General features: G+C 37.2%; 1 protein-coding gene across 2 annotated transcripts in view; it reads right to left on the bottom strand.

The window, feature by feature from the left end:
- ANGPT1 (angiopoietin 1) overlaps positions 1 to 13,544 on the bottom strand; it is a 268,562-nt gene that overhangs the window by 86,395 nt on the left and 168,623 nt on the right. For both annotated transcript variants that reach the window (XM_082364362.1, XM_082364363.1), the window contains exon 3: positions 3,918 to 4,039. In XM_082364362.1, the coding sequence (XP_082220488.1) occupies positions 3,918 to 4,039 (122 nt within the window). The remainder of the gene's footprint in view (positions 1 to 3,917; positions 4,040 to 13,544) is intronic.

Genomic DNA, 13,544 nt, shown 5'->3' with positions numbered 1-13,544 from the left:
AATTACATGTCTCACTTTGTCATACCAACCCTCTGTGTGAGGTAAATATTAATGCTTCCCCTTTTTTGAGTTCTTGGTTGTATAATTTCAATTATATGGGCCAGTTACTGATCTCTTACTTCTAAGTGCTATTTCCTTGAGGTAAGGAATGAAACCAAGTTTTGAGAGTAGGATAGCATCCAATAAAAAGAAATCCTAAAAAAAGCAAACTGGAAGCTTCTTGGAGTCACCCCCAACTAGATTGTTAGGAAAACAAACAGCAGAGCAAGTGTTGTTAATCCTACTCCTGCTTTGTGCCTTTGGCCCTTTAGGGGATAAAGAAGTGAACCTAATGAGGCCAAAATTCTGTTTTCAACCCTACAAGTGATGCATTTAATTTGTCAGGATGTAAATCAGCAGGACTTCTCAGCATGATTGTGTAGTATAATCCTGTCCATAAAATATTCCTCTGTGTTCTGCCAAAGAAGTGGTGCCAAAGAAGCGGTGGACCATCTGAAGGGCCAGTTCACTGACTTGGCAGCTAAGGCCCCATCATACTCAAAACTGGTAAGTCACACACCCAGACACAACCCCTAACATTCCCGGGGGAGGAAGCAAAGCGTAATTTAGATAATCCCCTTTGCAAAGTGTATTAGCTGATCCAAACCAGACCTGGCCGACAAATGGCATGTTGTTCTTACATTTCAGAGATGCCTCAATGTAGAAATAGCTTCTTGTTGCATTTGGAGGATTAAGATTCATTTAAGGAATAGGTATGGATGATCAATAAACTATTTTAAAATATATAAACAGCTTCATGCTTGACCTTCACCTTCTATCCACTTAAATGGTATGGGGGGCGGGCACGTTTCTTTGTTGATCTAGAAAGAGCTTGGCAGAGTTCCTCCAATTCCATTTCACATATGAAAATAAACCATAATAATAAACATAATAGGGAAAGTATGCTGTGTATCACAAATGGGTACTTCTGTCTTGTATAAAGAAAAACACTTTTTTTCTAAGTGGTTCGTGGAAGAATATGCCTGGTTTTAGAAGAGATGTCCCACCAACACTCCATTATACACATGGACCGTCAACAGGAAGACACAGATAACTACAGAGATATGGAAATGCCAGGAGATTCAGCACTTTGATAGAAAAATACCCCCCGGAACCACATGTGAGGTAATGTCATACTTGAGGGTCAAAAACTAAGGGGTACAGAGTAGGAGTAAAAGATGCATCTAAGTGTTTTTCAGCATGAGCACAGAAATGAATTTCAAGTTAAAACCTAAATCCCTGAATTCATTGTGAAATACCTATACTGCTAGGAAATGAAATTGTTATAATCTTGAAAAAAGTTATCATTATCAATAAATGGTGTGATTTGTATATATAAGAAAACCTGAATTTTCCTTAGAAATTAGAATTCAGTGAGGGAAAAATTCATCAGCAGAAGGCATGTATGTGCTTGGGATCAGGAGTCAGATTCCTCTGAGAGGTTTTGGCACATGGAGAAACCCTGCACACTTGACCTGCAGTGCAGCTCTTCTGAGAGCTCAAACTTTGACTCAGCTTTACGGATGGAACAGAGAGAACATTTTTTAAGCAGTTGCTGTTGAAAAAAAAATTATTCTATGGTGAGAATTCCATAGAAGGAAATGATACCAGGTGCCATATCAAGAATCATAATGGAAAGACAAAAGAATCCAACATGATCTGGAATTAGGGTAGGTAGGGTATATTTAGAAGAAGAGGAGGGGAAGAAGAAGAAAGAGGAGGAGGGAGAGTGGGGAAGGAGAGGAAGAAGAAAGAAAAGAGAGAAAGAATGAATATGAGCAGGAGGGAGGGAAAGAGAGAGACAGAGACAAGAAGAGATGGAGAGAGCAGAGTACAAGTGACACTTAAGAAAAGCATTTGTTTTTGTAGTTAAGGGTGAGCACTTTTAGGTCTCCCAGCTAAAGTGTCAGACATACACCAAAAGATAATACATAGCAGCAGCAAGAGAATTGAAGAGTGTAAATTCATGCTGATGACTTTTTTAACAGAGAAATCATATGTGGCCACACACCTAGTGAGAGATGAATCACAACGACCCTAGGTTACACTTATAAAATGAAATATCATGTAGTTATTAAGAATTATACTAGAGGGATCTTTACTGATTAAAAAAGGTATCTATCTCCACAGAAAGCAGGCTGCAAAACAGTATGTATAGCATGACACAACTTTTTGAGAAAACATATTTATATTTTTTATACAGCAACATATGAAGCTGTCTCAATGTGATGGGATTACGGTTTTTAATTTTCTTGTGTACCTTCTCACTTTTCTACAATAAATGTGTGTTATTTATAGAATTATAAAAACAACCTAAGAATACGTTAAAATTGTCATTATTTTACTTCTTCATCCCTAGACAAAGCTTTCACAATAGCATCTTGAAACATGATTATAAATGGGGTTTGCTTTTAGCGACAAAGTTAAAGCATGGTAGGACCCTAAATCAAGGGATAGTTGCTGTAAAGTATACCTGTTACATGTATGTGTCTGGTTACTGTGAAAATGCAGTGGGATAAATGGTACTTTTAAACAGGATTTTCAATTCCAGAACATTTCATCATGCAACCAGTTCAGAGTCAAGTCCTGTCAAGTTTATTTATAGTTATTTAGTTATACAGTTTACCCCATGACATAGTACAAAGATAAACAAATGTAGGACTTAGAAATACAAGTCACAAAACATGGATTGACCCCTTTCAGACTCTAAACCAAAAGCCAGGTTTATCTTCTTCATGTAAAAGTTTAATTATAATCATTGTCATTAAGGCCTACACTTAGCATAAAGTTGGGAAATCCTTCTAGGTTGCAGACAGTACTGAGAGATCATGTGCTACAGTGGAAAGAGAAGGACTAGGAATAAAGAAGCCTGGATTACATTCCCAGTTGTGCCACCAGCAAGCTGTGTGACCTTGGATAGATCACTCACTTCCACTAAGTCTGTTCCCTCATCTGTAAAGTAAAAGGAGAACTAGCAGTTCATCTTAGGTGCCCTTCTGGTTTGGAATATGGTGGAAACTCTGGTTCCACTGAGACAATGGTATTTAATTAGTTTGTAGCAACACAAAGATCTTTAAATCAATATAATGCATAAGAACTGAAACTTCTTCAAGCTGTCCGAATATCCAGAAGAAAATGCAGTTAATATACAATATATTTGCTCTACAGAGGTCAGTGCTTTGATTGAATTGTCCATCATGAATGCCAGTGACTTCAAAATAATGTAGTCTATATATCATCCTGGCTATCAGGATCTGTAAGTCCCTTTCACTTACCTGAGATGATTCATAGTTTATAAAACACATCTATAAAGCTAACCAAAGAAATTTATTATGTTCAGAGCTAATGGCTTTAAATGGAAGGGGGAAACAACATTTGAATCAGCTTTACAGGGAAATAATTTTCTGAAAAGAAAATTTGCTTCTCTCCAGTGAGAGATCTCGGAATTCAAACCTTGTAGCTCTGTACAAGGTTTAGGGCTGGTAGAGTGATAATTCAAGTTACAGAGTTGCAGAAGCTCTACCTTTTCCCTACTTTTTGGTTCTGCTGAAAATTGTCAATATTTTGTGTCACCAAATTTAGTCATAGAATCAATTAATTTTTGTGGATATGGTAAGATTTGAACAACTGAACATTAGATAAATTAGTGTTAAAAGTTATAAAAAGCAAATATTTCAAGAGTGTAAGCAACAGTATTAATCTTATTGTTGACATGCTGTAGTCACCTTAAGCTCTCATTCCTTTTTATATTAAAAATTAATTTGGCTCTGTATTTTTCTTTTTGCAAATTACATCAATCTTTTTTTAAGAGTTGGCAGAGTGGTGGAGGATATAAATAAGTACAAATGTACATATTTTTGGAATACAACAATCTTCACCTGTTTTTCTCATGAATCTTTAGGATTTCATTTGTCTGTTGAAGAAGTTGTTTCTCTAGCTTGTATGTTGACAATGAATTCTCCAGCAGTTGTATTTCAAGTCGAGAAGTTTGATTTAGTACCTTAAGATAAAAGATAAAAACATTTCAATCTTTACAAAGAGTCAAAACAATTATTTTGGGGTTTTTATTTAGCTGTGTTTTCTTTTTAAATAATATTTCTTCTAGAATAATTAAATGGTCTACATTCTACTAATTAATGCCTTACATGTCTCAGACATTATATTTGTTCAAGATTGAAGTTGCAGTTGAATGAGAAAACTGAGTTGTTAAATCCATTTTCATATTTCAATTTTCATATCCTCAAACCCTAGGATATTCCCCTGTGCTAATTGTCTTACATATATTATCTCCAATATTTACAAGTACAAGATAAGTGTTAGTACAAGGTCTTAGATATTGTGTGTAACAAAGAATAACTACTAGGCATGTAAAACATGTCTGCCTTGATCCATCACCTCGCAAAAACTAATTAGAAATGTGCAAAAAACTCGTGATATAGTTTAGACAGATTCATGATCACAATTATTGAACACCTATCTTGTTAGTTCATGTCAGCCCTTCCAGATGTCATCATATCACGGACATGGGTACACAATGAAAAGAGGAATTGTTATCATCAGTTTACAAATGAGGCAACTGAAGTTCAGAGAGAAGCCAGAAACCACACAGGAACCAAGGGAAGAGTTGGGTTTCAAACCCAGATACTGTGATTCTAATTCTAATGCTTTACACAGAAAACCAAGAAGAGGGAGAAACAAACCATCCTGGGTCTTCATCTGAGGAGATGAAGTGACCAGGAACCCAGACTGCACTGAAGACAGACTGTTAGTTATCCTTTCAACTGCACTACACTGGGTCCTCAAGAAACAGTAAATGTTCACCTCATCTTGAATCACAAAGACTCATGCTGCTAGTCAAGCTTTAATATAACATGAGTCTGAGCCATGAACCCAAACCTACCCATCCTCCAAGCAAACATCACACACTCCTGTCTTAGAAGATGCCTTCAAACTGTGACACTGCCTTTGTCCTGCCCCCTTCTCCTTCTTCTTTAAGGGAGGTAAAAAGGGCAAGGAAGAAGGTAAAATTATAGTTTTAAAAGCTCCCTATGTCATTTGAGAATTTTTAAAACCACCATACCTTTTTTAGAACTATGTATTGAAAGGAACCTGGGAAACCTTCTGGAGGGTCAATATCAATCTAAAGGGTCCTCCTCTAAAAATGACACCAGTAGAACTTTCCTCCTTCTTTGTAGCAGGTCTAAACCTGGGATTATATCAGATGCACTCAGAAAAAGCCTTTTCAAAATATACTGACACAATCAGGGCTGGGCTTGGGCTAAGGGAGATTGTGGGGAGAGGGGATGTATTTGCAGGGGGAGCAGGACAGGGACTAGGGTGAGATGAGAGAGGCGACTGCCTGAGTTGTAAAGTTTAAGGATGTGTCAAAAAACTCAATAATCAAGATAAGTAATATTTGAATGCAACATTTTTAAAGATCAAAATTAAGGTAAAAAAATCCAAGTTGAACAGAATATCATTTTAAAATAAAGACAGGATATGCTACTACAAATATATGATTCAGTCTTGCAAAACTTGATCTCATTCCTTTCACCCTAGTCCCAGTCCTGCTGAAGGGGTTGGGCCAGGGGGTTGGGGAAAAGAATACTGAGATGGGGCATTTAGCTCTAAAAAAGTTTTAAGCTACTATGATTCATTTATACAACTGTCATGAATATGGATCTGAAAACCAGTCTAAAAGTTACTACTACTAATTAAAACTCGTATTTGTGGAGTGTTCTAGAGTTTTAAAAAAGTATTTCCCATCCTGAATTGTTTCATTTGAGGAAAAACAGGAGCAAGAGGACCTGAGATTTGAAGATAGAGTTAAAAGCAGCCCAGAGGAAAAAATGGCAGAGAATGTAAAGATGAGGGATGCACAAGATATAACTTTCAACTATTAAACATATTTTTGTCCGGGCAAGTTTTCTGTTTGTTTGTTCATTAACTAGAATGACAATTTATAAAATAATTAAATAGGGGATGGCACATCTATATTTTTCAGTGAGATTTAGAACAGTGCTTGGCACAGAGAAGACCCTCAATGTACCGTACATTGTCTCACTGAATCAAGCATATCATATGCTGTTAAATGAAATCTGTTTTCTCCTTTATTCACTGTATTCTCTGATCACACTTCCTGACATTCTCAAATACCAAAACTTTTATTTTACAAAGGACAAAAATTGTTCTTTTCCATGTCTGAGAAGAACATGAGAGAACACTGAGAACAAAATGGAACCATCCAAAATTGAAAATGAAGTTGCCTGTATCTAAGTGTGGAGACACTATAGCTCCTAATTTTTCTCTACTTTGTCCTACAAAGTCCATTTGCTACACAGCAACCAGAGTGATCTTTTTAAAAACACAAATCAGATGTCATTTCCTATATTAAATATGCTAATGATTTCCCTTTGCAATTAGAACAAATTCCAAAGTTCTTGGCCTAGCCCTACAAGGTCCTATGTGATCAGGACCCTGATTACTTCTCAGATCTCACTTCCTTTCAACTCTCCCCCTTGTTTATTATGCTCCAATAATATTGGCCTTCTTTCTGCTACCCCAACATGCCAAATTCATCTCCATCTCAGGGTCTTTGCAGTTTCCCCTGCCTGGAATGCCCACCCCTTCCCAGATGCATGGCTGATTTCTTTTCATCATTCATGTCTTACCTAAGGAGGTCCTTCCTGGCTATCCTCTGTAGAGGAGCTCCCCCATCATCCTCCATCAGGTGGCCCTGTTTTACTTTCTTTATGAAATCATCACTCTTGGAAATCATCCTGTCAGTTCACTCATATGCTGCCTTTCTGCCCTGTGAGGATGTCAGCTGCACAGAGGCAGGACTACTCCATCTGGAGCTCTCCAAACCTCCAGAGCCCAGCATGGGGCCTGGAATCCTGGGGCACTCAGAGCTATTTGTTAGATGATAGGCTAGGCAGTGGATAGTGAGTTGGTTTTCAAGTTGGGTAATGCTCAGAGGGTAACAAGAGAGGGTAACAGGCCAGGTGAATATCAAGCTGGACTTCAATTATAACAGCCCAAATCTAAAGCAGCATCTGAATGTGGGAGAAAGAGGGGGACAAATCTCAGAAGTCCAGGCTAAGTGTCAGGTCATCTCAGGCCAATTTTGAGCACAAAAGCTAACCCCTTCTCTTCTTTCCCCATCACCTTAACCCAATAGCTGCTTTATTTCAACTCTTTCCCTTGATGTATTAAAATAGGCCTGAAGTTCAAAAGCAGGCATCTGAAGAGAACTGTACAGGAAACTATGATAAATTGACCACTTTCTTTCCATGTGTCTATGGAAATTGCTGCTTAGCAATAATCTAAGTGTTCCATTAAAATGACAAAAGACATTTCCTTCTTTAGCCTAAACACATTCCAAAAGCATATATCAGAAAGAAAGAAAAGAAAGAAAGAGATAGAGAGAGAAGGAGAAAAAAGGAAAGGAAAGGAGAAGGAAAGCAAAGCAAAGCAAAGCAAAGCAAAGGGGAAAGTGAAGAGTATATGACTCAAGCCCCCAAGAAACAATTTCAAAGCTTAAATTTTTCAGAATATACCACAGAGTAAGGAACATATAAGACTTGGAACTGCGGATTTATGGACTATAAAATTTCAGTTCTTTCTTTAAAAAATAAGCAAAATTTTAAAAATAAAAATTACTATTTTTTTAAAGAAAGTGAGCTAGATAATTTCATCCAGCTTCCCTTTAATACTTGAGTGCCTCTAATCTTCCTTGAAAGGAAAATCTCCCACAAAAGAAAATTTCTTTCACTGGCATATTAACTTTGCAATCAGCCTTGCTGTAGGTTTGTGTTTTCTTTTACTTTAACTGTCTTTCAAATAAAAAATATAACACAAGGTATGATGTCTTGGCAATTAGACTTTTACAGAAGAATGAAGGCTGGTACATGTACATGGAATGAGAGTTAGATCACCATTTTAAAAAATCAATGAAATAATTTATTTGGTCAGTGATGGGCAATGTGACAAAATATCACGCTACAGTTTTCCTGTTAATTTCCAAGGGGAAAATGGACAATTGGAATGGAGAGCTATGGAGCCTTTTACCCTAACCAAGTTAAAATAGCGTCACTGAGAGGGTGGCAAGCTGGCATTTGTCCCTCCTGATGAGATGCAATAGGAGGTGACCAGTAATACTACAAAGTACTCCCACCACCATGTTCAACTCAACCTCATTAAGCCTATAGACTTAATTTCCAGTTAAAAAAAAAAAAAATACAGGGGATGGAAAAGTAAAAGAAATATTCAGACAATTTAAGAATATGGGGGCTTCCCTGGTGGTGCAGTGGTTGAGAATCTGCCTGCTAATGCAGGGGACACGGGTTCGAGCCCTGGTCTGGGAAGATCCCACATGCCGCGGAGCGGCTGGGCCCGTGAGCCACAATTACTGAGCCTGCGCGTCTGGAGCCTGTGCTCCGCAACAAGAGAGGCTGCGATAGTGAGAGGCCCGCGCACCGCGATGAAGAGTGGCCTCCGCTTGCCACAACTAGAGAAAGCCCTCGCACAGAAACGAAGACCCAACACAGCCATTAATTAATTAATTAATTTAAAAAAAAAAAGTGGGACTCCTGATATTCATCCCACTTTAAAAATAAAAAAAAAAGATGTTAAATGCCATAGAGCAGTAAAGCAGGATGAGGATTTAAAAAAAAAAAAAAAAAAAAAAAGAATATGGGACAGTATACAGAACAAAACCTCAAGAAAAACAAGAAAGTCAAACAGAGAAAGACAAATATTGTATGTTCTCACTTATATGTGGAATCTAAAAAATAAAACAAACTAGTGAATATAACAAAAAAGAAACAGACTCACAGTTACAGAAAACAATTCAGTGGTTACCAGTGGGGAGAGGGAAGGTGAGGAGAGGCAGGATAGGGGTAGGGGATTAAGAGGTACAAACTACTATGTATAAAATACACAAGCCACAAGGATATATTGTACAGCACAGGGAATACAGTCAATATTTTATAATAACTATAAATGGAGTATAATCTTTAAAAATTGTGAATCACTATGTTGTACACCTGAAACATATAATATTGTAAATCAACTATACCTCAATTTAAAAAAATGTAAGATTACTCCAAATTAAAAGGGACTATTAAGTCTTGAAAAGTAAAACGTCTATAAAATTTTTGGCAGAAAAATTGAGGAAATTTGAACGTGAAAATTAATCTTAGAGAATTATTAATTTTAGTCATAATAATATATAGATAATACTATACATAATTATTATAATTATATTGTATATTTTAATTTATATTATATATAAACATATAATGTATTCATAATATAATGATAACCTCACTGGGTTATGGAGTTTAGTAGAGATAGTACTTGTATTACAGATGCAGAAATTTTGGGTAGAAGTAACTTGCCCAACAGAGCTAATTCACAGTAGAGTCATAATGGAAGCCAGGTAATCTGCCTCGAGTCTGAGTTCTTTCCCATAGGCTCATGCAGCTGTACACAAGTAGCTTCCCTCTGGAAAAGAAAGGTATCTCCCCTCAGTCAATAACAACTGCTATCAAAATGATTTCTTTCAATCACCAGGAGATCTTCTGCTTGTTGCAGCGGATGGCATCTGACTTCTCTCCAGTACTCACCCTAACGCTACACTAGCATTACGAGGCAGGAAGATGGCCAAATTTCTCATGCTCCTCAGAGTACAGAGAAAATACATTCATCCAATGTTCTTAGTCAGTCAGAACATCTTTGCAGTAGGCTGCTTCTGTTCAAAGTCCTATTCTGACCCATCCACTATTCGTGGGTATATATTACCACCAACACACAACCCTTAGGACATTGCCCTTGGCTTGGGAGCATTGGGCTGAAATATACAGAAATTAAGAGACTAATATTAGTGAATTTAATCATTCAGTAAGTATTTGTTGAGAGCCTACTGTGTACCAAGTACTGTTTTAAATCCTAAGGATAGAACAGTAAGCAAGACAGACAAAATCCTTGCTCTCCAGAAGTTTGTTTCTTGGTGCAGGGGTTAGCCAGCTTTTTCTGTTAAGGGCCATACAGAAAATATCTTAGTCTTGGCAGGCTCTGGTGCAACTACTCAATTCTGCTGTTTTATTGAGAAAGCACCCATATACAACATATAAAACTTTATTTACAAAAAAAGATGGCATTTCGAATTTGACCTATGGATCATGGTTCACTGAGCTCTCTCCTAATGGCTTATCAAACACTTTTTCCAGACCTTTTGAGAAAACTGATTACCAGGGTATTTTCCTTGGATGACCTTTAGCAAATTTATTTTACTGCCATTTCAATTAGGTCAAAGTTAAATATTTATTCAACTATCCTCTCATCAAGTTAAAGAGATAGTGGCTCAACTTTGAGAGGTGCCCTTTCTGTCCTTTCAAACCTGTTTCCACCTAGAGATTCAATCTCATTCATTAAGTTTTTCCTGGACTGCCTTAAATTTATAATTGTATGATTCAAGTCCAAACAACAGGTGTGATGGTTTGTGACCTCTAAGAAGCAGATGATGAATTACACTTGCAGGAAATTTATTAGGGGACATGCCTGAGAGAGAAAATTGGGAAGAAGCCAGAGTTGGCTAGGGTCACCTTCTGACTGGGATGTAGATCGAACCACAGTGAAGAAGAGAGGGAAGGGAGTAAGGTTAACTGGAAGTTTTAGCCTGCAGGGAAGTTGTGCGAAAGTTTGGCAAGGCTGATGGAGAGCCCTTAGCCAAGTCAAGTGTCAGTGGAGTCCTGCAGCTCCCAGGAATGGGTCTAAGTATCACCGTCACAATGTGTCATTGGCTGGAAGTGGCCCCTGAGAATTGTGGTCTCTGCACCAACACAGTCATGGATTTCAGAGCACAGCAGCTGGGGCCATTGGTCTATTACACCCCCCCCCCACAGTAGGAGACTGGAAAGATGCATTGTTATAGCTGTGGGGAAAGGTTCCATAGCTAATTAACTTGATGGAAAGTCAAGAAAGAAATGGTTTAGAAAAGTTTTGCCACATTAACTCAATTAAGCTCACTGAAGATAAAGACTTTTACTTATTGTTGTATTCTATTTAGTACCTATTAAAATACCTTGCGTCAAGGAGGTACTCAAAATATATCTTTAAAATTTTTATTAAATTCTATTTCTAACACTATGGCTCCATATAAATGATTGGAAGTTGAAGGAAACTTAAGCCCAGTGCCTACAGAACTTCCCTATAGTTACACAGCCAGCAAGCAGCAAGGACAACAATGGATGCTAGGATTACATGAAATGATGTGCAGACATGTGGTAAAACGCCAATAGCTAGTGGTACCTTCAGCAGCAGCTGCATCTTCATCATTTACAGAAAACATTCAGTTGCTACTATTAGGTCCACATTAATTTGCTTTATCTTATTTCCCTTTTATCCTGTGCTTGGACCCAAGTTGTGTCTGCAGCCTTTGAGAGAGAAAGGAATCACAAGAGGGAGGCAGTACAGATAGAGAGCTGGTAAAGCATGTAGACTCATGCCAGACTGCCTGGGTTCAAATCTTCCCTCTAACATTTACTAGTATTTTCGCCTGGGGAAAGTTGCTTTACCTCTCTGAGTTTCAGTTTCCACATTTTTAAACAAGGGATGATAATAGTACCTACCCCATCAAGTTTTTAAAAAATTATTTGAAAGCTAATAAATGTAAAATTGCTTAAAAAAGAGTCAAGCACAGGTTATTAGAGGTAAATTTTAATGTCATTTTTTGTCTACTAGTGTACCTCTAATCAAAATTGGCTTGAGGAAGAAGTCAGAAATACATTCACACTACGGGAAGGGACATGAATAATGTCTGAAACTAAGCCCTTCATACTGCACACTTGGAAAGAGGAACTGGAAGGAGAGGAGATATTGGTATGAATCGATAAGAGAGTAAGAAAAACACTGCAAGCTGAACTAAGGAGGAAGGAACAGGCTCAGTGCTGGTTCCTGATCTCACAACCATGACCAGCAGGGTTACTTAGATATACTCATTCTCTGTCTCTTTTCTGATCATGATGCCTATTGGGCACAAGAATATTTTTAAGTGCCACTGCAATAAAACTAAGGCTCTACAACCTTTTGTTAAATTCAAGTCTAGAAGGTCAGCAGAGGACTAGAAAGCAATAAGTTACTTATCTTTATAACAACATCATGTGAAAGCCAGGGCACTAAAATATACTGCAAAACCACTGGCATGAGTTCCTAAAATAACTGAGGACCTGAAATCAGTTTAGGAAAAGCAGCACTTACCAACGAGAAACAAAGTAGAATGAATATGGGAGGAAAAACATGGGAGCATGCCCAGATAGCACTAAAGGATCTATTGGTTTATAAACGCTTATTATTAAAGACTATAGCATTTTGAGATTAAGGAATAATCCAGGATTCACTTTGTGAACTTGGCCTTGCATCAGAACTTGAGTGCACTTGAATGATTAGGTCTAAGTAGACTATGTACTGTTGCAAAGGTTCAAATAAACACCTCATGGATATACATTCACATGAAAAAGGGCTGGCGCATCACAGCTACGAATAGCAGAGACGATTAGAAGATATTAAAATGAAGATGAAAAGAACACCCAGGATTCACTCTTAAGGGAGGACCTAGTTTGTCCGAGCCACTGTCAGACAATCTATCTCCACCTTCCTCTCATTGCAAGTTCTGATGGATTTGTGATTTTTGAGATGTTTTCCAGGTTTCAGCTATATTAAAATTCTTCTTGGAGCATCTAATAAATTTTCATTGGCCTTTAATGACTATTCAACTTTAGCTGCTCTATATAGGGAATAGGTTTATTTCCTATGAATTTTCTGTGCTGTTGTCCATAAAGTACACATCTCTTAGCCTTAAGGATGAAGAACAAGTTGTTATCTCTTAAAATTTTACATAGCATGCGTCTTAACAGTTTGGAGATTGGTATGCTGACAATGGGAATTTTTTCCCCAACAACTTCTATTCCCAGTTGGAAATAGAACAAAAACAACTCAATTTGGGGGATGGAAAAAAATGAAACAAAATGCTGTCATGTATGTCATAAAACTTATAAAAGAAATGCATAAAAATTTCAAATGTTCAACCAAGTAGGGTAATATTAATTGTGTATTTCAGTCTTTGTATATATAGAATGCTTTGTAGGAGATGGTGAGCATTCAGTTCTAGTAAAAATAAGAGAGAACACGCTCACATTATTCATACCACAAGAAACTTCATACCACTGAGCAAGCTTGGTTCATAGATCAACAAGCTTGCTCAGTGTGATGATAACAGATTACATAGTCTCATAATTTTTAGTTATAATATGTAATTTTCCCTTAGTCATCCCCCATAATTATCTGATGATAGTGTGCAACAAAAATTATTTTCCAAAGCCTATGTGATTTATTGTTGCAACGTGATCCACATTTAAGCTCTTATTCAATTAGATAATTATTAGTATTACTAATCAAGGAGGACAGAGAAAGAAATGAGTATGAATCAGTTTGAGTACCAAATT

This window comes from Balaenoptera borealis (genome assembly GCF_965194805.1).
Source record: "Balaenoptera borealis genome assembly, chromosome: 17".
Lineage (NCBI taxonomy): Eukaryota > Metazoa > Chordata > Mammalia > Artiodactyla > Balaenopteridae > Balaenoptera > Balaenoptera borealis.
Note: the sequence above shows the minus strand (reverse complement) of the source record. Positions and strands in the feature narration are given on the sequence as shown.